Source organism: Anopheles coluzzii, chromosome X (assembly GCF_943734685.1).
Source record: "Anopheles coluzzii chromosome X, AcolN3, whole genome shotgun sequence".
Taxonomy (NCBI): domain Eukaryota; kingdom Metazoa; phylum Arthropoda; class Insecta; order Diptera; family Culicidae; genus Anopheles; species Anopheles coluzzii.
Genome location: NC_064669.1, coordinates 14,860,933 through 14,888,725, shown reverse-complemented (window position 1 = coordinate 14,888,725; position 27,793 = coordinate 14,860,933). Strand labels below are relative to the sequence as shown.

The window sequence follows — 27,793 nt, the reverse complement described above, 5'->3', positions numbered from 1 at the left end:
GGGTGCTTTTTGTTTATTCCTACTGCTAAATATGTTGCCAGCAGGACGCCCTGTGATGTCCTCAAGATGCATATATCGGGCTCATGCAGGATCAGTAGCATTAATGCTCTGCTATTCTAGTTTCGCTTCACTGCTTTCTTGTTTAGTTTAATCTTGCATACACCCACGCTCCACCCACACACACACACACACAGACATGCGCGCACGCGCCCCAAGCTGTTTTGTTCTTGCTATGTTTTATGCTTTTGCTTTATGATTCGTGACAGCCATTATTGCTAAATTGCTGCTCAAGGAAGTTGCTGCAGTTGGCTGCTTTTTCTTTCGTTTTTTGTTCGGCTGTTTCAAACATCTTGCCGAAGGGCGCCTTACTACTTGTATTGCTCTGTATTGTAGTTACCACCTTTTCCCCTACCTTCTTCTCACTGCCTTTTATTGTTGCATTCGGGGTAAATGGTACACCCTCAAACGCCACGATTTGTGGTTTTGTTTTTTTCGTATTGTGTTGGAGAGGACATTTTTGTTTCATCCGAGTTACACCGAATGGGAAGGGCGGAGCATGCATCACGAAAAGCACAAAAGAAAGTGTTGTAACGTCAGTAGTAATAATAATAATAATAATAATAATAATAATAATAATAATAATAATAGTTAATTACTAAAACAACAGTCATTGATGCAATCAGCAAAGCAGTAATATTAATAAGAAACATTTTGTAATAAGCCATTACAACAGCCGTACCACTTTAATCGTCTTCCATACAGTCGTCGGTTATTGTATTGTAGAAAGTAATCGGTAGCGGGGATAGGTTGTAGATAGTAGTAGTGGAAATGGTGGTAATACTGTAGCATGCCTGCCATACAAAATTATATAATCATAGAACCATCTGGAAGCAATCACATTTCACATATCAAATAGTTAAAACACACACTCAAATAATTCCCAAATATAAACCAGGGTTTACGTGAAAAAAAGACAGATTGGTATAGACAGTAAATGAAGTTGCACGTATATTAATGCATGAGCTGGGAGTGTCCTCCTACCCAAGGTAAGGCCTCTCAGCTCCAACGATTGCAGTAGGGGAAAATTCTTACAAATTTCCAAGATCGCCTGCACGATCACAAGTATCATAAAGTGAGAACATAAACAGTAAACAATTCTTATATTTCAATACCGTTTCTGTTTGAGTCTGTTTTGATCTATTCTAACTCGTTACCGCTTAAATCACACTTCAATGTGAAAACATTTACTGAATGCGTAGTACAGGATTTTCCAGGGGTTCTCATAGTTTTGGGCAGTGCTGCAAAATGTTACTGTCAATGTCATAAAAAATTCTGACTAAAACAAAATCCATGTCAGCGCCACGTAGTTAATTGTGATAATCAAAGGTTATGCTCAAACGGTTGGTGTGATCAAGACTTGGTCAGTCACTAAGTAATGATTTTTTTCTACTGTGATCAATTCTGAAAAATGTCACTGACACAGTCATGACAAATTCCGGCTGAAACAAATTCATGTCAGCGTCACGGTTTCTGGCTCTGTTTGACCGGACAGACAAGCAAAGCTGACAGAGCGAGAAAGAATGCCCATTTTGTTGCTTAGTACCACACGCCAAGTATATTCCAAAAATGTCGTGAATGTCACCGACAGAAAATGTCAGAAATGACAGAAGGTCGCACCAACAGTTTGAGTCTCACCTCTGATCATTTCTGTTGTGTGCGCTCCGCTGTTCATTGTTTTCGTTGGTGAATATCTCGTGATGCTCATGACTGTTTGTGAGACACTTCCTTGACTCTTGTGGAATTGATCTCCACATGTTGGAGATTGAACTCTATGGCAACCTTTTTGGACAGGTTCCTTGGAAATTCCTATTAGATTTGTCAAACAAGGGTGCTATAGGGTTCAATCTCCGTCACATAAAGCTCATTTCCCCTAAGGAAGAGCCAATAAAGTGCCCCACAGCTATGATAACTCCTGGGAAACCCCTGTAATGCATGCCGAAAAAAATACTTCATTTCCATCAGCGTAAGCACGTGCGCAACCAAAACAAAGCGGTTGGTTTTTAGTGTTCAGAAGGGTGGGGGGGAAAAGTCGATGTGTTTGATATTTCGTTAAAGATTTGCTTTCTTCTGGTTGACGGCACAGAGTCTTACTAATAACAACAAGTAAACTTTATGCCTAAGCGCCAGTGGGAGATTTATTTGAATATTTAAAAAATTAAATACATCGAAACCTGGATAAGAAAAAGTAACCCAAGGATGTGGAAAAAAATCTTATAAATGTTAATGTGTTTTTTTTTGTTACCTATGGTGTTTGGCAAAAATGTTTGTATTTGAATATTTCTAACGCTTCCTATCATTTCATCGATCCAAACAAGCACAAATTATTTGTTGAATAACATAGTTAGAGGATTAAATCAATACACTTTTTTTTCTTTTCTAGCAGCCATTGGTTTAGAAATTTCTGCGTTGAAATGGAGGGTTTAGCTCTCTCTCGTATCCAGGTATCCAAGGAAATCTCCGTTATGATGTGCACTTATTACTGTATTTGCACTCTGCTGCACTTGCCAATCTCTTGGTTGGTTGCGCTCGCTAGACCAAACGTTTCTCATATATGCTTTTGCAGTCTAAAGTGAACTGATTTTACCACTGCTCTTTTTTAATGTTGATCTCCCCACCGTTGGAAAAAAAGATTTTTATTAAATAATTATGTTTCTGCATTAAACAATGTCCACCATTTCCGCTCGGAAACGGAGTGAGAAATCTCATAAATGACAAGCATTCACATACGGTACACGCCCTAATGATCGTAAACCGAACAGCTGATACAGCAGTGAAGGTTGCTACTATTTCCGGGTTGGAGGGTTGCGGCTGCCAACCAAATTTGGATGGGTTTAAACAATCTGACAAGCGACTACAGGCAAGCTACAGCTTAACCACCGAGGGCAAGCTGAACAAAAAAAAAAAAAAAAAACAAAATAAACTACTCAAAATGTAAAATAAAATACAAAACAAGCCCGAAAACATTACACATTTTTTGCATCAAATTTGACAACTGAAACGAGTGGATGCTCAGGTTGGGAGTTATGAGTTTTGCTAAAATTTCGAATAACCGAATCGTGCGGAACGTACTAACACGTTCGTTACCCGTGAGCGGGTATGTGATTGGCGGATGGCGCGTTTTTTGATTAGAGAGGCAGCTTAAAATAACAGCCCCCGGAAGGGCGGGAAGATGGAGACCAGTGGGGGGGTGAGAGTGGAGAAGGTAGTATGGATTTATCGTCTAATTTTGTTCACGCTAATATAAGACACAGTCTATTTATGCTTTTTCCTTTGCTTTTAAAATCCTATGACTCTACTATACCCACTTTTCTTAATGCCGCGCTACTATGCTACTCGGTTTCTTCGCTCTCCCTTGTTTTCCCGCTGCCTTTCCCCACCTTTCACCATTCGGTCTTCGTATGTACGTGCAATGCCGCATTTTGTTTCTTTTGTAATAATGATTAGAAATTATGTGTTGGGAGGGGGGCGGGGAGCGGGACTTCGTTCACAGTACGCATTGAATAAGCATTCCAACAAAAAGCAAACAAAACCTCTTCAACCTAAACCCGACTGTTACCGTTGACGTTGGATTTTGACGCATTTTCAAACGCACTTCCATACAACAGGTAGATTTGTTTATGGTTTTTTTCTGTTGCTGTTGTTGTATGTATAGGAAAGAAACAAACATTATACAAAATTTTCGTGATTTTTGGCGTCCCTCAGTGTTTCTATCATCCAGTGCTATCGTATTGCTTATTATTGGTAGATCCGGTGCTGGTGGCAAAATCGTTCGCATTTACAGTTTTGGCGTTTTGTTTCGGGTTGAGAAAAGTAAACCGAATCTTTATCGGTAACCTATTAAACTAGCCAAGGGGACCAGAGCCTACCTCTTTTCGCAAACGCTACGTTGGCCATCATCACACTGCCATTGCTGGTTGGGGTCGACTCCACTTCTCTGCCGTTGTTGCGGAGGGATGCAAAAGAAAAATACGCTTATTGCAAAACCCTACCAATTACCTTGAACCGAGCGCCACATTTGAGCACAAAGGGGGAGCAGAGCTTATGATGCGATTGCAATTGCGAGGCCCTTGTTTGCGCACTTGAATTTTCTTTTTTTTTTTACTGGTCAATCGCGTCAAACGGCGAACCGTGGGCCAACATATAAGTGGAATAGAATTATTTACAATATATATCTTTATCTAACACTATGTATCGGATAACTTTTGTCCCGCTCTTCTGTCGCTCTCGCGCTCCCTTCCTTTCCACTTCAAGCTTTCCGCGCAATAATAATGCCTAAAGCTGTACATGCCCCACAATCAGCATGTTTGAAAAAAAAACCAGCTAACACTTTAACGTACTAGTACGAGCAAAACAAAAAAAACAAACGAAAAAGAACAAAAAAAACACGGAAACATTCAAATATGCATGTGGGTATGCATTACATGGAGCATACCGATAGGGACAGAGAGTAAATTAAATATAAAATAAAAACTAAACACACAACATAAACCACAAGTAAACGTTCAATTGAGAGTGGGTAGTGGGAAAGTGCGTGGATTAATTGCATTGAGCTACGGGTGCACATGGGACAAAACATAAGTCGTACTTTTAGACCTAATTCTAATTGCCAATTTTAAGCTGGAGACGAGCTGGACGTGACCAAAATCTGCGTCGCTCTAAGAAAAAAAAAAAAAGCCAAAACAGAAAAATATAAACCGCTACAAACCGTGGGTGCGTGCGTGCGTCCCCTGCCTCATATGATAATCTACCTTCCTCTTTCGATTGATTTCGTATGCCTTCGCTAAAGATGGTGACCCCATTCGCACCGTTCTTCTCGTTCTCTCTCTCTCTCTCTCGGTATATCTCGTTTTTTTGCTATTCGTTCGTTTACGCTTCGCTATGACTATTTTGTCTAGTTTCGTGTGTTTCTGCTTGTGTGCGTATGTGTGTATGTGTGTGTTTGTTTATGAGGAATTTGTATGTGTGTGTTGTGGGCGCTAGTACCGCTCGGTTTGGCTGTTTGGCTTTCGTCTGGGCACCAAACGTTCAATCCGAGTCAAGTGCACGTGTTCGACACTGGAGAGGCGGACACAAGGGGTGACGCTGGGGTATTTTTTTTTGCTTCTCCTTGCAGAGCACGGTCGAAGAACAGGATCCAGCCACTACGCGCTGGACACTATTACGACCGAAGGGCGGCGGCGGCGACGACGACGCTGCCGACGGTTTCGCTAACGGTTGCGGATGAGCGGGTGGCAATGTCGGCGCGGCACGACTATTGATCCGGGGCCGGCTTAAGCTCCTTGATCTGCTTGATCAGGTAAGCCTTCTCGTCGTTGAACTGTTCGTCCTCCGAGCGGTCGGTGTGGAAGCGGGTCAGAAAGTCGACCAGCTTTTCCTGGTTGCGCAGCAGTATGTCCAGGATCGGTTTCGGTTTGTTCGGATTCGCGACAAACACCTGCAGGGAAAGAGGAGGGGAGGTATGAAAAAAGAGCAAGCCATGACAACGGAACCCGTTATTGAGAGCCCTCCCCCTTTTTTTCTTTCTTTCTTTCGCCCTCAACTTACCTTGAACACGTGGAACGCCTCGAACTGGATGTTGCGCGACTTCTCCTTGAGCATGTTCATCATCAGCTTCAGGTTGTCCGGGTTGGAGATGTACTTCGTCATGACCTGCCAAATAGGGGAAAAGCTGTAAGTCCGGCCCCGGAGCAGCGGGAAGAAGAGGGCAACGACCGAAGCAGCCCGAACCTTACCGTGAAGTTGTGCCGGTCGAGCAGCAGCTCGCCGAGCAGCTTAAGGCTTTGCCGCCGCGTCACGTAGTTTTCCGAGTTGAGCAGATGCTCGTAGTGGTTGAACACCTTGTCGTAGTTCTGCTCGAGGAACTCCGCGCACAGGATCTTGTGGCGGGTGAGCAGCTCCTTGAAGGTGGAGAATGCATCGGACGCAATATCGAACGTGGACACCTCGACGTAGCGGAAGAAGTTGAAGAACTCGTCCGAGTGCAGCATGATCTTGGCGAGCGCCTCGTAACGGGCGCACTCGCGCAGCATGGTACCGCAGTTCAGCGCGATCTCCTGATGCTCGTACCTGCAAGGTATGGTCGCAGAAGTTACAGATGCAGACGCTTTAAATTGAAACAAAGAAGAAAGAAGAATTTCAACATACCCAGCCATCAGCGTGAACAGAATTTCGGGCTTTGTGCAGATGTATTCCACCGTCGGCGAGCGGGTGCCGATCTGTCGTCTGAGCACATTGTTGAAGATCTGTGCCACGTCCTTCTTGCCTTCGAAGTCGATGCGGTTCAGGTTCTGAGCAGATGTAAACCCAAAAGGTTGCATTAGTTTAGTCATTTTCCGCGTGATGTTTGATCGTGCTTACCTGTATCAGAAGCAGCAGCAGGTTGGTGCTGTACAGCTCGTGGGCCAGCTGGGAAACGACGATTTCGGTTTGCGGTTCGGCATCGGACGTACCGTAGAGCATGTTTTTGATCAACACCTGGGTAAAACAAACAAAAGATACTAGGCATTAGTAGGTGCAGCAGCGAACAAAAGTGCAGCGCGCTCTGACATTCCATAGAACGCAGCGTTCCGCGTATTGGTTTGGATAAGTTTGATGAATGAATAGCTGCAGTTCAGGTCAAGTGAGGGTACCGAAGCACGGAAATAGAAACTCCTTGCCATACTCATAGCGAAAATTCCGTGTCTATTTCATGTTCAAACGCTCGCTGAAATGATTCACCGCATAGCACAGCTGCGAACAAGCTGTATTTTTCTGGAGCGAACATTTATGGCGTTTTGCTCTGTACGTACGGGCATATGAGCTGGAACGTATATTTAGCAGTGCAGTGAAGGAAAATAAGACGCGTTTGATGATTCCGTCATGATATCCACATCAATCGGACTGTTTACACGAATCAATGCGGCACCGGAAGAGGGCCCCGTAGGATCGTAAACTTCTGGGCAGCTTTGGTATTTGTTTACAAATGCACTTTAATGTCTACTCAAGACGGCAGGATCTTACGAGAAAGAATGTGCATTTCCGTAAGTGTGGCAAAAATCTTCACGATCTTGTTCCTGCGGTATGTCCGGATAACCTTAGGAAGCATCACTATCTAGTTACGCTACCTTGATCGGTTTCGAAATTCGTTGAACCTTCAAGAACTCAGTCGGAACGGCATTCCAGCAAAAGATAACTTATACGTTATACTAGTCAAAAGATCGTTACGGTTTCTGGTTATATTGAATTCCAGAAGGACGACATCGAGGACAGACATTGAGTGATTTTTAATGTTTGGAGTTGTTACACGTCCATTAGCTGCTATTGCTACCATCTGATGGACATCAGCTTGTGGGAATATCTGAGGAAGTTAATACTAGAATTAATTGGAATTACACTTCATGCTTCATGCCAACGGTGCATCGTCATGGAAAAAAATTCAGCTAAAATGATATTTCCAGCTAAAATGACCATTTGTTCTTAGAACATGAAATCATGAACCGGACGCTACGGAATGTCTTGGTGACATCACAACATTGCAGAGTCTAGCAGGATCATCTGAGCTGACACTGATTTGGTCAGCAAAAAAAAAAAAAGAAAACTGTGCCAACTATGTCAGCCTCCGTCTAGACAAAGTTGAAATCAGATTCCACACACTCTCCTATCCTCTCCTAACCAGGGGCTCTGCCTTTGTTGGTGGATATCGCTAGCAGCGAGTTCTGATGACTACCATGATGCATCGTTTGCAAAATAAAAACACTCTGCACAGATGCGCTGTTTGCACAATCTTGCGCGCACAATGCCGTTGGGCATGATTCATGCTCCCCCAGACAAGGTACTGTTTTCTCACCTGTAAGCTATGTCCACAAGTATATATGTTTGGGGTAATGCTACAAGTATGATGCAGGTGGAAAAGCTAGCATGGCATTAATAGTACACTTGTGCGGTGTTAGCACACTTGTGTCACTTTGTCCATGCATGCTTCAATCGCATACATTGCAACTTGAGGACGTGCAACATGAGAGATGCTCTATATCTGAGGTTAGTTGTGGTCCATTGCTAAGAAAGTAACAACTCAGATAAATCGATTCTTGAAATTTTAATTATTTATTTATTTATTTACGTCCTTATTTATTGAAAGACCTTATTAATCGTCACGACCATATTTCTAATATTCTTGAAGAATCATGAATCATAGCGAAGAATCTCAATCATGAAGAATCTCTTAATTCCAGATTTTAAAGGCTACAGGAGCACATTGCATGGGGTGTCTGGAGAACATTCGATTACGCTAAAGTTTCCGATCTCAAATATCTGAGGTAAAACGGCCGATGAGCATTTCGTCATGTTATATTATTTTCTTAAGGTTATTGCTACATGCCATCTGTGCGAACGATAATGATTTCCATCCTCAAACGTGAATGAACGTGACGCTACGGAATGTCTTGATGACATCACACAATCGCAGAATCTAGCAGGATCATCTGAGCTGACACTGATTTGCTCAGCAAAACAAAGGACGGTGCCAACTGTGACAGCTTCCGTCAAAACAAAGTTGAAATCAGATTCCACACACTCTCCCAACTCTAACGAGGAGATATGCCCTTCGCCGGTTGATATCGCTAGCAGCGCGAGCTCTGATGACTACCATGATGCATCGTTAGCAAAATAAAAACACAGATGCGATGTTTGCATATCTTGCGCGAACAATGCAGTGGACCAAATGATTCATGCCCCGGGGAGGTAGCTGCTCACTAACGCGTCCCACCGGTAAACTATTGCCAGAAGTGTGTATGCTTCTGATAATGCCACCAGAGTGGCAAAGCTGGCTCAGCATTATTAGTAAGCATTTGCGGTATTTGCACCCTTGTGTCACTTTGTCGCTCCTTCGATAGAGCCTAGTCTGGACGTGACTATGCCAATCAAGGCATTCGGTAGGCATAATTTATTTTTGTATGTACCATAGTTGTTTTTTTTTGCTGGCTAATTTCACAAATAAATAATCGGTTTTGCTATGTTTATGTTTTACGACTTCTGGGGAATGGCTGCACGATACCAGCGTAAGCATGCTCCTTTCGGCGAGCGAGTGACGAATGCCTTCGAAGGGGTGATGTTTATTTGTGTTCGAAAGCGCGAGCATTAAAAACTAATTTTATGCCCGTCTGGAGCTACACTTCAGGAAATGAGCTACCTCCCTCGCCGGGCAGCTTCACGTACCACCACCGCGCAAAGCGATGGAAACTTAAGCCATCGCCAGCGAACGGACGACACACGGGCTGCACAAAAATTTACGACGCTTTGTTGGCGCGGGACCGTTCAGCATTTCTTTGCATCCTTTTGATTTTCGTTCGTTCTTGCGCGAAAAGAATCTTCTCGCGGCGCGGACGCGGGACTGCAATAAAACACGAATGCCAAAACCCCAACTCGCACTCGCAAAGGAAACACGGCACACCAGAGAGGACCGATCAGCGCTCCATCAAAGCGGTCCCAGCATGGGAGGGGAGTTTCGATTTTTATTGGAAACATGAAGCATGACCGAGCTCCTGCTAGAACCGACTCGAAGTGCAGCTAAATAACACCAATAAAACGGCACTTCCCTTGCTTTCGGTTTGGTTCGGGTTTGCTTTCGCCCACAGCCCGCCCAAGGAATACGCGCGTGCCGCCCGCCTCTCGTCTTGTCGGGTAAGAGCGAAGGTCTCGCGAGAAGACGAGGTCAAACTACGACCAACGGGAAGGAATTGCCGAGGGAGCCGGCGGTCGTCGTGAGTCATCGCCGGTCGGGCAGACATTCGGTTCTGTCCCTCGCTGGCTGTTTGCTGTGCCGGTGTGCATAATTGGTGCAGTAAAAGTGTGGCGAAAATAACATTTCCCCTCCGCGTCGGTGCAACGACGGTGCTGCCTACGCTGCATCCTCGCTGCATGCATGGGGCTCACCCCCTGCGGCAAGCTCGGTACAAGCGACTTCAAAACGATCAGTTCAAGCGGGAGAGTGTCCAACATCGCTGATCTTGTATGGCCCGTACCGCTTGCTCGCCCCGTATGTGGCTCCAGAAAAGCCCAACGGCGCCAAACGGGAGGGAAGAGCTGCGAACCACTGTGAGTCATCGGTGGGAAAGTTTGGGGCGGCGGAGGGAGGAGCGACGTGAAAGCGAGTGCCATAATAAATCGTTCGCTGGGGCGCAAAATGGTACGGTTAATTAAAGGAAGGTACTGTAAAGATCGACCGGTCAATTGGTATTGCTTTTTTCGTACTTCTTTACGATTATAAGCGCATAATTATGCTTACCATTGGCAACAGGCATTGTAAAATTGATCCTGCTGCAATATAAATCATCTTCGTCTCATGACGGGCATGTGTGCAATGTGGTATCTATACTTCCAAATGAATTTAACAAATTTTAATGAGCTTTAACGTTAATTTCTTGAACATGGGGCTGTGTCGTGTACCGCAATAAAAGCGAACGTATAGCGATAACAGATAATTGCATTAATTTATAATTTCCCTACAGCCATCTTTCGATAGGAAACCAAGCATACTAGTTGCAATGTCAGTTGTTTGTAAAGTGTTCAAACTAGGGACCCGCAATACCATTTTATTGAGATGTACTTGTATTCAAAATAGTCTCCATGGAGAGTAGAAATCGAAAAAATATGTTCATTGTAGCGGATACATTTTGAGTCACAAAACTACAAAAATATATTGCTCAACGGCAATGTATTTAACTGTACACATGATAAACTAAACAAATCCTGCTGCGGAGCCATAATTAAACATTATAAGATAGTAAAATTAACGAAACTATTGTGGGGTATTTACAGCGGCTGTCTGACGACAGCTCCACAGTATGGTTGCAAAATTCCCCTAGTTGATTGCAACACTCCCCTATATGATTGCAAACTTCCACAGCTTGCTTGCAACATTCTCTTACCGATTTGCAACATTCCTCTAAGTGATTGAACTATTCTCTTATATGGTTCGTAAGACCCTTGTCATATCCCTTGTACCTTTGTAAGTACTCTTGTCATATCAATAAGTTGAGAACGAGAATAATCAAAGCGTTTTAGCCGGTACATTGGGCAGCCTTAAGATTATATCTAACAGATCAACTGATCATCGTATTTGTCGTGCAATTACGCTTTAAGCTAGGACGTAAATATTGTCCCCTTATGTTGTTATACATGATGGTTCAACAAAATTATTCTGAAAATAAATAGCACACTAAAGATACCTTTATAAGGTTTTCCAAATCAGTTTCTAATGTAAACGTTGTTATTCACCGCGTGCAAGGTGTTAATTCTCAGCAATCTGATTTTTAATTTCCATCCTCATAATTTTTAATTTCTTCATCATGATTTTCAACACTTCTATAGCTGGATTGAGTTTGACATTTCTTTCTGATGTGTTGAAAATCATGTGTAAAAACTGAAATTTCGCCATGAAGCAAATACACCATTTGACAGCTGTTGAAAAACATCTTGGTGACGGTGAATTATTATGTGCACATTCAAAAGTGACTTGGAAAACACTGTATACTGTTTTTGTCCTTTACAACGGTCAAGCCGTATTGCTAATGCCTGACAGGGGTTTTCAAGTCATTTTCGAATGTGCACACATTTTTTCATCACCTGCAAGATGATTTCCAACAGCTGTCAAATGTTGTGTGTTGCATCAACATAAAATTTTAGTTCTTACACATGATTTTCAACACACCACAAAGAACGGTCAGACACAGTCCAGCTTGCGACGTGTTGAAAATCATGTGGAAGAACTGAAACATTATTGTGTTGCAAATACAACATTTGACAGCTGTTGAAAAGCATCTCGCAATCATTGAAAAATGTTATATACATTGGAAATTGACGCGCAAATTTTATTTCATTTAATGTTTTACCTTCAAATAACTTATTTTAATACCTTTTTTTGTCCTATTCACCTTTTTGTATGGCCACCTTCCTTTTACTCGTTGTTTTTTTTGTTTAATAGCCAACGACAAGTATCATAAATCTTTGAAATACAACCTATCTAACAAGGCAACAAAAAACACCCATGTACCCGGTGTGCGAGAGAAAAATGCCGGTGAAACCTTCGCCAAAAAAAAAAAAAAACGGTCGTACCAGTATGGTTGTGTGGCAGCGTTTGTGTATATGGGGCCGCCACTGATTTACCGGGTAAAAGTAAGTATCTAGTCCGGAACCGGAGAGAACCATCAAAAGCAAAGATTCAAAAAAAGAAGGCAAAACCAAATGCACACACACACACATACCGCCACTTCGATTATGCACACTCGGAAAACGGAAAACCGATGAAAAATGCACCGGTTCATCGCGGAATTGAAAGCGGAAAAAGAGAGAAAGAAAGAGAAGGAAGAAAGATAGAGAAAGAGAGAGAGAGAAAAGGAGAGTAAACCCAAAAAAAAAAGGGAACAAGAAGAAACAACTCTCTCACAAATTAGCAGGTAGCTGTGCATTAGAAACACACAGGAGCCCCCCTCCTTCCCCTGTATCATAGAAGGAACCCGACAGCATCAACACAGAAAAACGAACATGTCCAACATTAACCGCTCTAAAAGAAATTAGTTTTGCATCAAGTGTTCTGTAGCATTCTAGCTCCCAGGGGGGGGGGGGGGGGGGGGGGGGGGGGGGGAACACTTTAATCACAAGTGCGATTGCTTTAAGAGCTCAATAAACTATTTTTTCCCCATACCCCCAACCGTCCAACCGCCCCTCACAGTGCAGGGTGGGGGGGGGGGGGGGAGGATGTGTCATCGACTATTTGTAATTGGCTCGGTAAAATGGTTACCGATAAAACGGGCGCTTTCTTACCACCGGAAGAAGGAACGAAACGTATGACCTCACGATGTTCTGGCCGCATTACAAATCGCCTTCCATCGCCTTTCAGATCGCGAGGGACGGAAAGTGGGCTGTAGGGTTTTGGGTAAGTCAAAGAAGAAGAAGAAGAAGAAGAAGAAGAAGAAGAAGAAGAAGAAGAAGAAGAAGAAGAAGCAGAAGGGAAATCAGAAATATGTACGCATCAAACGCATCAAACTGTGCAAGAGACTGTGCAACTGTGTGCAACGGACGTGACACGGGGGTAACACCATGCAATCAAATCACTGCGTTTCGATAGCGAGAGAGAAAGGGATAGAGAGGTAGAGAGGCACTGAAAGAAAAAGAAGATCGGTAAAAGGAAACCCCGTACGTACGGAAATGCAATCTTTAATGGTTTGCCGATGCATCGATGCGTTAAGAATACACTTAAGAAATCAAAAAAAAAGACTACAAATTGACGACACCGACGACTTTCATCATTCTCATAGCGTGAACCAATAAATATCTTCATGCTTGGTGCAGGCAGCCTAGGCAACATCGCTCCAATCGACCAGGCGATTGAGGCAGGCAAATAAAATAAAGTTAAAATAAATAAAAAAAAACCGATGAAGCGCATTTTTGTATGCTTCAAAGGATTGCTCATTGCGTTGGTCGGCAGATGGTTTACGTTTTATTGCCACTTTTTTACGATCGGGTGGAGGTCTGGAGATAGAGAGTTGCAGAGCGACCCAACGACAAGGGGGATTTCAATACCCAATCACTTCCCGAAATCCTCAAAAAAAAAATGCAGTGCTACAAGTAGTAGTAGTAGTAGTAGTAGTAGTAGTAGTAGTAGTAGTAGTGTCGTATCCAACTTACCAAATTCTTGCTGACATCTTCCTGCGCCTTTTCAGCCTTCTTGTCGCCGCGCTCCAGCGAGTTGACCGCCTCCTTCAGTGCCTTCACCAGCTCCTGGGGGCTTTTCTGCGACTTGCCGAACAGGGGCATCTCGGTGCGAGTGGCTGTTTCACGATGGCCGAAACGTTCACGTTCACGAAGCCTCCTCCCGAGCAGCCCAAGCAACGCACCGCCGAACCAGAAACCACTAACAGACTCACACGAGTGTGCTGTTGCGCGCACGTTTTCGGCGCAGTAATGATCTGCGTCCACTCGTGTTCAATGCACAACAATAAAACCGCACGCACACGCACGACCACCACGTTTCACACACTAAGCACTATTTGTGTTTGATAGGGATGAGCGATTTTTTTTTTTGAATGCTGCAAAAAGAAGGCACAAAAACGTTTGTAAAATCCCACTGGCAAGGTTTATCGAGGCAACGCTGACGGACGGGTCTTTTTGGGAAAGATTTGGTGGCAGAGAGATGATTGCTGAGACTGCTCGCTGGAAATTGGCCTGCCGAGCGACGGGAAGCAGGGAAATCACTTCAAACAACGGGTGCAAAAACAAAAAATAAATAACAATCACAAGTAACACCCAGAGCGGTATGGTTTTGTATGTACGCGCGCGCACGCCCAACCGTTCACCACGATGCACAATGCAAGAATGCACAATGCATGCCCCGAACGTGCTCGGTGCGGACTCGCGAAGCGCTTCCGAGAGGAGGCAGTGCACAAGAGGAGATAGACGAAGAAGAAGAAGAAACCGATCGGCTCCAGCTTCGATCAAATGCTGTTCGTAAACAGGGTGGGGGGGGAGTCCACACACACACACACACTCTGCCGGCGAAACTGCTCGAATTGCCGGATCGCAGGAGCGCGACAAAGCTGTCACAATTTGTGACAGTTTCCAGGGAGAAAGAGAGCGAGAGAGAGAGAGAAAGAGAGAGAGAAAGAGAGAGAGAGAAAGAGAGAGAGAGAAAGAGAGAGAGAAAGAGAAAGAGGAGGAGAAGAGAGATAACAATAACACTCTGAGGACAATACAGTGGAGCCCCGCATATCGAGTTAAGTCCGTGCCTGTGACTCACTCGTCATACAAAAAACTTTTGCGGGAGGCTCTTTGAACCATAATTTGTATGAAAAGTGAAATTATTGGTTCATTTTTTACCGCCAATGTGGTGGTAAAAAGGGTGCATATACGCATCTGATAAAATCTGAAGTATTGGAAAGATATTTGTAATTCACTATTTATTAGTCATTATTACTGATTCATTGTCTTGATACGATCTTTTATGAGTTTATATCTTAGGAGAGTTTGATGTTCCGCAGATAGACTATTTCCTGCTAGCCTTTTTTTTTTTGGAAAAAGCCAGTTTCATCACAATTAAAAATTTGTGGTGGTAATTATTTTCCAGCATAGTTGAGGTTTTAAATATATATTTTTTGTATAAATTTATTGCCATGAAATCTACAACACACTTGCACACCACATATGAAACTCCTCCGAGTGGCAGCAAATGGCAGGGGAAACTTTCTTTCTCGTATCCAGCACAACAAACACTCGTCAATATACATGACGAGACACACTTGTGGCAATAGTTTTATGTTAAACGATGCTTACAAAATTTCTTGATGCCTGATTGTTGGCACATGAATAAATTAACAAAACTCTTAGATATTACGTGGATATGTATTAACTAGTGATGGGGGCTCGGGATCGGACCTACATGATTCCAACTCCGTGTTCGGAATCATCTTCAGAGCCGATAACGTTGCTGGCATCGTTTCAATTCAAGAGAGAGTCACAATTTGCTCCGGAAACGGAATCAGAATTGACTCCAAAATTGGAATTAGCTCCGAAATGAGGGTCAGTTCTTGAATTGAAAGACGAAGTTTCAGAAGCGAAATCAGTCCGGGAATCTCCATGAGAATGGATCGTTTACAAATAAATTTGGATTCTTTGCGGCTATCACTATGTAGCATCATTGGGCCCAAACGTATATTCTTATGGAGATGCCGAAACTGACTCCGGTTATGAAGCCGATTCTGATTCTGGACCCGATGTTTAATTAATGTTGCCTACTATTTCCTCCCATTTGGAACGACAACCTAACCTGCAGTGCACTGCATGAATATAACTAATAGTTTAAAAACCATAAAACTAAAGTAAGTTAAATTGTTCTCTACACAAAACATGAGGCTGGTTTAAAATATTAAGGATCATTCATACCTCATGTCTATCAACTGATCTATTGTCAAAACTGATATATTGCCCCCAATAAGGCCCCAAGTACGCTTTATGCTTTGTCCTTGCCTTAAAAAACTACTCATAAGAAAATGTAATACACTTGCCCATATCCATAAGCCATTCAACAATGATTTTGATGAACCAATGAGGAAGGTTTGGTATGAAAGAGTAACTCAATGTTTGGGTGTACACTTTGCATGATGTTCCATAACCATACAAAACTATTCATCATAGTGTTGCAAATAGAAAAAAGAGCTATTTGTCTACAAGAATGTAACCAGCAAATGCAAACAGGTGTTCGGCATTCGTACTATCCAGCCTGTCCAGAGAAAAAAAACAAACTCCAGTTGCGTGGTAAAAATAAATTCCAGACGCTTGTGTCATCCCGAGCTGACTGCATGATGTTATTTAAGCCACTGACATCACAAAGTCTTGGACCATAGTTTTTATTTTGGTGTAAAAGATGCTGAAATATTATGTATTAAGCCTGTAGTTCGGCAAAATGTGTACATCAGAATTGTTGAAACCCTTTACAGACTGCTCGAGAAAGAAGGTGTCTGTTGAGCTCGGGATCCTAATCGGCCGTTTAGTTCACTCTATCGATGATCCGTCTGTGCCCTGACATGTACAGACAGAAGTATAAGAGTGTTACAATTGAGTTTAGACTAGATGCATACTTTGTATGCATCGTCGCATCAGGTTTTTGATAACCGTTCATTGGATTTTTGATAAAGAGCAATCGATTTCAGCAGGCCGCTTACGAGAGGTGCGTTTATAACAATCCATGTGGCAGATCGATTTGTATAATGAGCGTTGGTCATATGTACTAGGGTGCTACTAGGATTAGGACCTTCCTTATTATTCGAAGAGACGTGTGGTCTTGATTCGGAATCGGACCTTTTGTCTGCCCTTTTTTGCGGATGTCCTCGCGACTATGCAATAGACCTGAAATCTTGTTGTCGAATATAAGGCGTCATCCATCAATTACGTAACGCAAAAATTGCACATTTTCAACCCCATTCCATCGCAGCGTAATAAAATTGTAACGTTCTTCGGTAAGTTTTTTCCGTCCATCCGACCGTGGTAACCAAATTCCGTCGTGAGTTCAATCCTCACATGAACCGGCCCCCTAGCAGTGACGTATTATTCGGCTACGTAGTACATAAAAAGTAGCGAAATCCTTTTTTAGGCCGGCATAACCGCGAATGTAGTTTAATCAAGCAGGACAATCATCGTTTATTACTCATTTCTTATACGAAAAAAAAAAATATAAATTTGTTTGCAATACGTAACTAAAGTTTAATTCTCCCTCTTACCCGTGTAACAAATTGTAACATTTGTCGACAGCTCCTCCACCACCCCTCCCCCTCAGCATTACGCAGTTGATGGATGACGTGTTGATTATTGTTGATGTTGTCGCACCTTTTCTCGACTGCTCGCAAGGCAGCTTTTTCAGGCAACGCTCTGCCAGCTATCGATCACCAGTGCATATATGGCTTGCACTGTATGAGTTGTGTTATCTACGTTAGTTGACAGTTTTTTTTAGAAGTTTTTTGTTTTATTTTTCGTTAAATATTAGTTATTATTAATTTTAGACCATACGGCCTGTTTGGACAGTTCCTCTTAAATAAAAAAATCGATGGATATTCACATGAACTAGGCAAATCCCACATGGAAATAGTGGGTATTTTGAGAGTTCTTTAAATTTAGGCAGAGATGAATGATCACCTTACGCACAAAGACTTGTTCAACAGTCTCGTTCGATATTAAACAGAGTGTATAACTCCTCAATTAAACGATAGCAGGTTGCTATAAGCATTATAGAATTTTGCTCCAAGAATACTTATGAGATCATGAAGACGTTTTCTAAACTCTGCTAATGGAATGGCATTAAACTCCAGCAGCAACTAACGTAAAACACGTGATACATTCTCCACTCTATTGGGGATAAGGATTATAACGAATAATGAGCAAATAAAGCTTCACGGCTGTTTGGCGTCGTACACTGAAGTGGGATAATTAGGTGCTCAAACACATCCAATTACAAAGCAAACCGCAAACAATCCACCCGCTAATGCGCTGGCCATATTTAACAAATCTAATTTTATGATCAATTTCTCACCCGACCAAACCGAACGGTTCGAAGCGGTTTGGCGATGGAACAAAGCAGCCGATGGTGGAACCAAGTCAGGGTGCATCTTCACACTCTCCTCTAGCGTCCCTGTTATCAGCAGTGTGACGTTTGCCCACCGAGCCCCGCTCGTGATCGTTCGTGTCGTAGGCGTTTCACCTATTGCCCTCGTTACAGCAGACGCGTGCTTCGTTTAGGTTTATTTCTGCTGCCGATAAGCCAACATTACCAAGGGTGAGGCTGGGCAAACGCAGGATCCCGAAAATGCAACCCGCCACTTTTCCCGCAGAAGCCATGTGCAGTGTTATCGGGTCGAAAGAGCGATGACTAATTGCTTGCCACAAAGTAGCACAGCTGCAGGGGTTGCCTTCATGACGCCAAAGTGAACGACAAAAAAAAAAGACAAGACATCACTGACCTAATCGTTTGATCAGGTGATTTTTACGCTGAAACGATCGAACGTGGAACTTCATGATCATAAGCAACAAAAAAGAGGAAGCAAAACCGATAGCCTAAAAACTGGTACGATTTAGGCCGCACCGCGTTTCGCATCGTCGCCCCGCCAAAGCCCCGCCAAATCGGCCGTGGGCTAACCGGAAGCGGGCTCCAGAGGGGGCTCGGACGGCCCCAATTTCTCTTGCCGGTGCCGACATCTGGGGACTGGGTGGGTTTCCATTCGGCAAGCATGCTCGCAGCCTGCTCGTTCGCTCTGTGTTCTTCCCTTCTTTTGCAGCCGAAGCCGAATTTCCCGGTTTGTTTGTTTTTGTCTTCTCCTGCTACGGATTTCGGCTCATTCTGGCTGCGCTGATTGAAGGTTAAAAGAACGGACACGCGAACGCGCCTGATCGTTCTGCGCAGCAGCCACTGCCCACCCCGTTATGGATCGTTAACAAATAGCAAAACACACATACGCAAATACAACCCAATATGTGTGTGTGTGCCCGAGCGACCGTAAACAGTGCGCGATTCGGACAACAACAAACAACGGAATTCCATCCCTTCGCGTGGTTCAGCACGCTGCTACGTCACAGAGTACGTGTTGCAATGACGTCACATGACCGGATAGGGGTGATGTGTGCCAACCAATTATGACGCTTCTGGTAATTGTGGTTTAATGGTGGCAACGGTAGAACATCCTTCACTACCATCAGCATCATCATCATAGGCAGGCAGGCCACGAGCTTATCTCCAATTGCCATTTTACCTTTGCTCCTTCTTCCTCCTGTCATTAAAAAGGTGGCCACAATCGTGGGGGAGACGATGGGCGGGAAAATATAATGCGCATGGGGCAATGTGTGCCGTACAGAGCTTTCCCAAATTTACACACGATCACTTGCACCACACACACACACACACACTACGCTTGACAGATGCTGAGGTATCACCGCGAGGCACCATTACGCGATGCGGTGCAATCTCGCCAAGCGTGATCGTTTTGGCTAGATTGCAGGGTTTTGCAGGGCAGTGCATCAAGCGAGCAAATCTTTTCTAAATTAAGCAACAGTGCACGCTGCAAAAAAAGGAAATTTAGATATTTGTTCCCCTATTAAGCTAAAACACAATTTGTTAGCAAACCCAAGAAACATTGTCCATACCCTTTACACTTAAACATGTATTAAAGCATTCTTTGCTATGAGTGTACTGAGCCACATAGTTTTAACATGTCTTTTGAAGATGCTTACCAGTCTTGAAAGTTATTAAACTTTTAAAACGTTCTGAAGACGCTTATAAGACTGTCTGAAAAACCCAAAATTGGAGTTTTGATGGATGATTTTAATCAACCTGTAAATGTATTCTTAAGCACGTTTAAAGACTTGTTATTTGAGACTAAGACATCAATATCAATTGATGTTATTAAATGAATATTAAGTCTTGGACGAAGGGAAAATGGAACAGGTTATACAGATTGTATCTGAAATACGCTATTAACGCAAAAACTGGATAAGCCGAGTATTTCTAACTTCTGCGCAAGTTGTATTTTGCAGTTTTCAGCTATAACATATTAATCTTCTTTTCCTTTTGCTTCCAGTGGGTGGTTTTATCCCCTGCAAAGATTATTAGATATCTGTCTAATTCTAATAATCTATACACGGGATAAATCTGAGAAAACCACGATTATGTAAATATGTGTATTCCAAGGTTCCTTGTACAAGGGATTTTTTTGTACAAGGTTCTGCGTATCTCTGACACTGCTTGTACGCGGAGAGTCTTCAAACTTTTTAGTCTGAACAAGTGCTTTCTAAAGCTATGTACTGTTTAAAAAGATCTTAGCCACACATATTGCACAACAAATCAACTGAACTTGTAATCAGGAAAGTCCTTCTGATCTTAAGCCATTTTTAATCCATTAATCCAAGGAATCCATTTTTATTAATATGATTGTTGATTTATGTGTCCAATATGTGTCAGTCATGTTTCATTTTGACCCTGTATGCGAGTCTTTTTAAAATATTTAATTTTAAACGAAAAAGATGCATGTTATTGAGGCAATTTGATATTTTTTAAATTATTAAAATGCATTTCAACGGTGAAATTTTCTTGGCATGGATTTCTGCACATACGCGAGTGAGATCGTGAGAAAAAATATCAATACAACAACAAAATTCTCAACCATTATTACGACTTCATATTCAATGCTTCATTGCCGTCTCAAGAACATATCCATAGCAATAAGCTGTAATTTTAATAGTTTATTTGCGCTTCACGTCTTAAAGGTCTAGAAATGGTTTTAACTAGCAGTCTTAATAGAGTTATGAGCCCTTTCATTCTTAATTGAGTTTTATTTTAATCTTATTGGGTCATACACGACTCTCAAATGAAAAAGGGAAGGTTTAATTAAATGACCGTAACAACATCGTTAACAATATGATAAGATTTAAAATGTTCCTTGGGAAAATTATGTTGTTCTTATTTCAAAAACGCCACATTATGAGTGGAGCATCATCAATTATAGCGATCTTTCAACTTTTCGATACCATTCGGTTGGAGCGATTTGTTATTTGCCTCACATTAGTCTCCAGTTTCGGTGATCATCTCTTCATTTAACGAACATTTTTTTCCCAGCGAGTATCCTTTTGGTATCTGAGAACGGGAAATATTTAGTTACTGGGAGCCATGTCTGGAGCATACGGTAGATGGGAAAGCAATTTGTTACCCAATTCATTAATCAGATCATGATTCATGAATTTCATTCATTCTTAATCAGATTCATGAATTTGAATCTTTAAAATGATTCAATGAATCTAAATCTTCGTTGGAATTCATGAATCACGAAGTTTCCATTAATCTCGAAATATTGAATTCTTCTTGGTGTAACAACCAACGTGTTTATGCCAGCCCATACAGGCATTCTAGAGTTCTTGGTATCACGCAGCCGGATAGTCTTTTTTGCTAGGGAAAGACGGTCCATGCGAGAACCACGATGGGCATGTCGTGCGAGTTAACGGCTGTAACATGTAACATCGCGCAAATTATAATATAATAAATACAAATTATAACAGAATATGCTCAAAATTATGTATGTCTAATGAACCATGTGCTCCTGGAGATTCATAAATCTTTCTAGATCATGAATATGTCGAGATTATTCAATCTTCAAAGATTCAAGAATCTTTAGAGAGGCGATACAAGATTCGGATCACTCATCGCTGAAGACTAATATGAATGAATAGCAACACAAGATTCATGAAACCCAGCACTAGTGTGTTCGCGCGGTAATCAATTTGCATTAAGCTTTCTCACATCCCAAATATTTGTGATGATCACTATGAGAGATCTTTTGGGTGTCAGCTTTCTAGATCAATTTTAAATAATGTTTGTTTTTGTTGATAACCACCTCTTTTGGGTGTCTTCTGCGATCATCATTCTCAGTGCTCATTTCACCACATTTTAACTTATCATACCAATACTTAAAGGTTGATTTTGGTCCGAAAACTCTTCATCGAGCCAAATTTATTGTTTCGACTGTATTTTTTCCCTTCAAACAAACAATATGTTATCAACACGCGAAATAATATTTTTCTATAATTTTTCAAAACACAAAATGATTTAAATGGCGAAGTGATTGCAATCAACTGTTGACACAAATCTTTGTAAGGTTGGTACAAAATTAAAACAATATAAATGGATTTAATTTTACTAGGGCTAACAATATTCCCATCTTAGACCCGACAATGGTAATTGATTTAAAAATTAAGTAAACAGTTACAGAAAATAACTGTCAACGCAGCCGTTAGTGAAACGCAAAGGACATTGGACCAACATCCTGAACTTTTAAACGACATTTCTTTGCCTAAATTGTAAGCTTGCCATCTTAACCCCTCTCAACGTTCACAGCATCTCCGAGCGCCCCGTGACGTCACAATCTCTCGAAAGGCAACCCTTAGCTCAGCACTTTTCCCCCGTTCTAATCTTTCCGCTAGCGTGTAAAAATTACGCGTTCCATGTACACCAGCACATGCTGCGGTAGTCTTACTACAGGCGGTCCCCGAGATACACGGTACCTCTTATACGCGGATTCGGAGATACGCGGTTTTCTAAATTTGACAATTCTTTGAGCAAATTGTACTGATTTGACACATCAATTGCAAATTGCCAAATAATTTCCGTTTTGATCGAATGTTAAAAACTATTTCAAAAGGTTTAAAAGAGTTATATTCAGTCAGAATCATGTCAAATAATTCATAAAGTGACTAAAACCGCCCCCTACTTGCAAAATTACACGAAAATTTGTGATATTTTAGCTGGAAATCACGAGATTCGACTTACGCGGAAATTCGAGATACGCGGTATTTTGCGGCCGTTTTCGGTCCCCATTAACCGTGTATCTCGGGGACCGCCTGTACACGGATCCGCACCTTTGCATAATAGGCGTCAGACGAGGGAAAAAAACACAACTAGCTTGTTTGCTACTGGAGCAACCGGTGTGTTTGCTGTTTGGACTGCACGGTCCCACCATTGGACTAATCGGAGACGTGACATTGCTCGGTGTGCACTTTATTAGCAAACTACAACTGCTCTGCCGATAGTGCGCTTGGATTACGGACGACTGTCAACAAGCATTGGCGTGCCTGCGGCTCGAAATGTTTAGAAATGGTAATTCTACCAGTAAGGAGCGTATGTTTGTGTGTATGTTTTTGTGGAAATGTTTACCAAACCGAACTAGTCCGTTGTAGCCATAACATTTAATCGCACTCGCTCGCAATTAATAACGCGGCAAAAGTGAGCAATTATTTGAGTTTTGACATTTGATAATTCAACTGGTAGCTGGTTTGGTAAATCAGCATATCAGAAGGAAATAAAAAGATCCTAGTTGTAGAAAATAATGTACATTTCACTTTGTGTAAGATTTCACAGAAAATTGTTCCTGAAAAGTTTCCTGCTGGACATGTGAAGATATGGATTCTTTTGCATAACGTGATGTACCATTCCTTTAAAAAAATCATAGAACATAGGAGATGCAGCCGAACTATTAAGAGCAGACACTAAACTAAAAACTCTGCATGGAAAATGCCCAAATAAAATTCTAGCTAGGATTGCTATTAACAATTTCAGGATCTCCAAGAATTTTCCAAACATCTGGGATTCTTGCATTTTAATTTATTTAACCCTTTTTTTTAAATACATAGTTCATATTGATGCATCAAAACTATCAAGAATCAACACGGAACTAACAAATTTACATTAAAAGTCCGCAATTACAGAATTCCGAGAATGTTGCAAAACTATAAAAATCCGCAATTTCAGGAATTCCGAGAATGTACCAACATGTTGAGCTGCGGTTGTCAATTATGGTTCTTATTTATAATATTTTACGTAAAAAAGACATTTGATGTCATTTGAAAATTTAATCACGAGAGCAGAAGAATCATAAAGCAATCTTTCTTCATGTCTTTTGAAAATGTTTAATGTTTAATATTTGCCATTTGCTCTTTGATCGCATAAAGGTAACGAATTGTTGGGATGTCGTTTCATAGAGTGAACTAGGTACCTGTCACAGGGTTTTTTACTTGATTTCCCAAGCGTAGCAACGTTTTACGCAACTGCAGAATTTGACAGGACAAGCTCTTAAGTTGTTTTCAGAACGTCATCATGCTTAAGACAGCCTTCGCACTTGATATCGCAAGCGCGGTACAATTCCAGGGCTGCGGATTCAAGCAAGTATTCAACTACATGTGTTTAAACAAATTCAAGTCAATCTGTGCTCTCAATTTTCGGGTGTGTGCGTAACTTTGAAAACGTGTACAGGCGCTGGTTAGATGATTGCTACAAGCCGCAAAACCCCTTGTGATATTGTGTAGCGCGCTTGCGATATCTTCTGAAATGTTGCAGTTGTGTTCAACAATGCTAAGCTTGTAAAATCAAGTAAAAACCCTGCAACTCAAAGCTCTTCTGTCATACTGCAGTCTTTCCCCGAGTTAAGCGACTATTGAATTCCGGAGACATTCGCGTATCTTGTATATTCGCGCAGGTCGAATATCACGTTTTGCAGCCAAATAATTGTTTATATTTAGTTATTTTTTATTTAATTAGTGCGTTTATGTACTAAATGACTTATTTAGAAATCGCATAAAAGATAAGATTATTTCTGTCTTTATAGCGATTTCAAACATTCAAAAATAATTAAATTTATTTTGCATTTGACAATTGGCGGAGAAAATTGCACTGATTTAACATATAAACTGTTAAAATTAAAAAAATCGCGTGACTCACAACTCGAATTCACGTTAGTCACGTGTCGCGTAACTCGGAGAAAGACTTACAAGATTCTCTTTTCCTAGAACGATTTGCTTCGAATCCTGCGCGCTGGTGAGATTGGGCTGGGTTAGAGTAACCCTGTACTGGCTCCGGAATCGGAGACTCCGAAATTGGTTCAGGAATCGGATCCAGAATCGGAATCGACTCCAGAATTGATTCCGGAATCGACTCCAGAATTCGGAATCCGTTCCGGCATCGACTCCGGAATAAGAATCGGTTCTGGAATCGAAATCGGCTCTCGAATTGGAATTGGCTCCTAAATTAGAATCGGCTTCTAAACGGAGTCAGTTTCGGCATCGCCATAAAAATAGGGGTTTTGGTCCAATCATACTACGTATTGATAACCAATACGAATACTTTTTTCAATTCAAGAATTAATTTACATTCCTAATTCTAATTCTAATTCTGGCTAATAATTCTGGCAGCTCATTCTAATTATGGAATCTATTATGATTCCGTTACCGGGGCAAATTGCGATTCTCAGGTCAATTCCGATTCCGAAGCCGATTCTGATCGCGGAATCGATTCGATAGTCTACTCTGGAATCGACTCCGGAGTCAACTCCGGAATCGACTCCGGAATTGGAATCGATTCCAGCATCAGAATCGGCTCCGGAATTGATTCCGAACACGGAATCGGAATCGGGTAGCTCCGATTCCGAGCTCTCACCCCTAATGCAGAGTAAGATTATCAATTTGACGGAATGGGGGAAATATTGGGGTCGTTCTTGGCAGGCGCACCATCAGCTGTTCCACTGGTAGGAGCGGTCGAATTTTCTTTTTGTGGATGACGAGATGACGAGGTGTTAACATCACAAAAGGACCAAAAAGATTTTATACATTGCAATGGAAAGAGAAGCAAGAGAGGGAAGGTCGGAAGGACGGAAGGCCAGAAATCTTCCTGGCTATGTGTATGTATGCGGCGCCGGCAGGTAACGGTTTCTTTCGTGGCCTTGTTCAAGGATGTACAACAGTGCGGTTGATCGTGGAATAGATTGTGACGCAAAACACACACTCACACATCAATCGTTGACAGTAAAGGAATGAAACGAACGATTCAATTTAGCAAAGGAACGACAAAAAAGGAATCTTCCACTGTCCTGTGTGTATGTGTATGTGTGATTTGATTTGATTGCGAGATGGAAAGGGGACAGAGGAGTTGCATTGTTGTTTTTCATTTGTTCCACATTGCTTTCTAATTATTGCTTAACATGTGACAATCTTCTGCTAGTTCTGCTAGTGTTTCTTCTTGTTTGTTTTTTTTTTAATGGTTACACATACGCACGCTTTCATTCTTTCTCTCTTTCTCTCTCTCTGCGTATCGCTCACATTTACTGTCAGACCAAAACCAAAAGAACAGGAACAAAAAGGGCAACACATTTCCACACCAAAAGGGGAACCACATAGCACAACAACAATTCGAAAAATAAGGAACGAGATAGGAAGTAGTTTGGCGTCTGTGTGAGTGTGTGTGTGTGTGTGTGTGGTTTTTGCGGATAGGGAGGTGGACGGGCGGAGGGGGGGGGGTGTTTGGGAGGGTGTGATGGGAAAGGATTGGAAGGCTCTCCCCCCAAATTTGCCTCAAGTGTGTGTGTAAGAGGTGGGTGGTGGGAGGAGTGCCTGAATTGCCCAAATATTTAAACCCCATTCCTGAAAGGCAGGAGAGGTGGTGGGTGGTGATACCGGTCACCGAAATGGGGTGGTTTGCGGGCGTGCATGGTTCTATTTATCATTTTTTGCACATACACACACACACACACACATACGTGCACAAACATGCAATTACAGAGTGGCCACTTCCGCCACACGGTAGCACACTATCACGCACCTGCACACACAAGCACACACACGCACACAGAAACACAAATTAGGCATAAGGAGATACGGGATGGTTTTGTTGTTTTTTTTTCCTCATCATCATCTTCTCTCTCTCTCTCTGCCTCGCGCGCACACACTCTAATGCTGTCATCTGCCTGCCCTTTCGCGCCCCGCTCTTCGCTTCGCCTTCCGGCGCATCTTCTTCTTCGTTCGCGCTGCCTCTATCTCGCTTTCGCACACGTCGCGCTGCTGTGACGCTCTATTTTCATCAACAATATTACGATTGTGTCACTTCGGGACGGGATTCCTGCTCCTTTCATTCCCTTTCCTCATTTGCGTGCAATTGCGTGCACACACACACCCTACACCCCCCAAAAAAAAGGTGTGCAGTGATAAGACACACACCCACACACACACGCGTAAATACACACACGGATGGGCACAGGAATTGTTACACTCGTGTGGGGGAGGGAAGACGATTCGCAAGGTGGCCCGCGGCGGATCCTGTTCTATTATTCACCGACTTAGAAAGTGCAGCAGCCGCACACACACAACACACACACACACACGCAACCCACCCCCGTCAGTGTGGACCGGATCAGGGCGACACATGCACGACACTGTTTCGCTGGCTTTTGGGTTCGTTCCTGGCTGCCGCACACCGACCGATAGAATAACCAGAAACGTCTAAAGGACGGACCACACCGACACGCACACAAACTCACACACACACTCACACTGAAGCACACGGGGCGCCGATTGGGCCAGAATGTACGTCAGCCGGAAAGATATGCTGGATGACCCTGCTGGTTGAGGCAACCGTGTGTCCAATACCTTGACACAGTGGGAACGGCTAAAGTTAAATAGCGTAAAAAAATATATCAAAAAACACCCTTTTTATTTAAAAAAATATCTTCAAGCGAGAAGAGAAGAAAGAAAATACACAATAATACATAAAAAAAGTTGAACATAATTATTTCAGTTTTTTTTAACCTTCATTTCTATAACCACCTACCCGGGTATGTTTTGCTTATTCTTTTTATGATAACTTTTTATTGGATTATCGAATCGATGCAAAAAAATTAGAATGCCTAGAGAA

At 42.3% G+C, this 27,793-nt stretch overlaps 1 protein-coding gene across 3 annotated transcripts; it reads right to left on the bottom strand.

Annotated features, from left to right (window-relative positions):
- Positions 1–982: 982 nt before the first annotated feature.
- LOC120949245 (protein Mo25) lies at positions 983–27,508 on the bottom strand. 3 transcript variants are annotated; one of them, XM_040366463.2, is made up of 7 exons: positions 27,432–27,508; positions 13,723–14,123; positions 6,418–6,534; positions 6,205–6,347; positions 5,793–6,126; positions 5,605–5,709; positions 983–5,494 (listed from the first exon to the last, which is right to left on the bottom strand). In XM_040366463.2, exons 2-7 carry the CDS (start codon positions 13,849–13,851, stop codon positions 5,312–5,314), a joined length of 1,011 nt encoding a protein of 336 aa, XP_040222397.1. In that variant the 5' UTR covers positions 13,852–14,123; positions 27,432–27,508; the 3' UTR covers positions 983–5,311. The 3 variants fall into 3 exon arrangements, with proteins under 3 accessions (XP_040222397.1, XP_040222370.1, XP_040222362.1); XM_040366436.2 differs by lacking the exon at positions 27,432–27,508 and adding an exon at positions 27,219–27,419; XM_040366428.2 differs by lacking the exon at positions 27,432–27,508 and adding an exon at positions 27,273–27,419.
- Between the last annotated feature and the right edge of the window lie 285 nt (positions 27,509–27,793).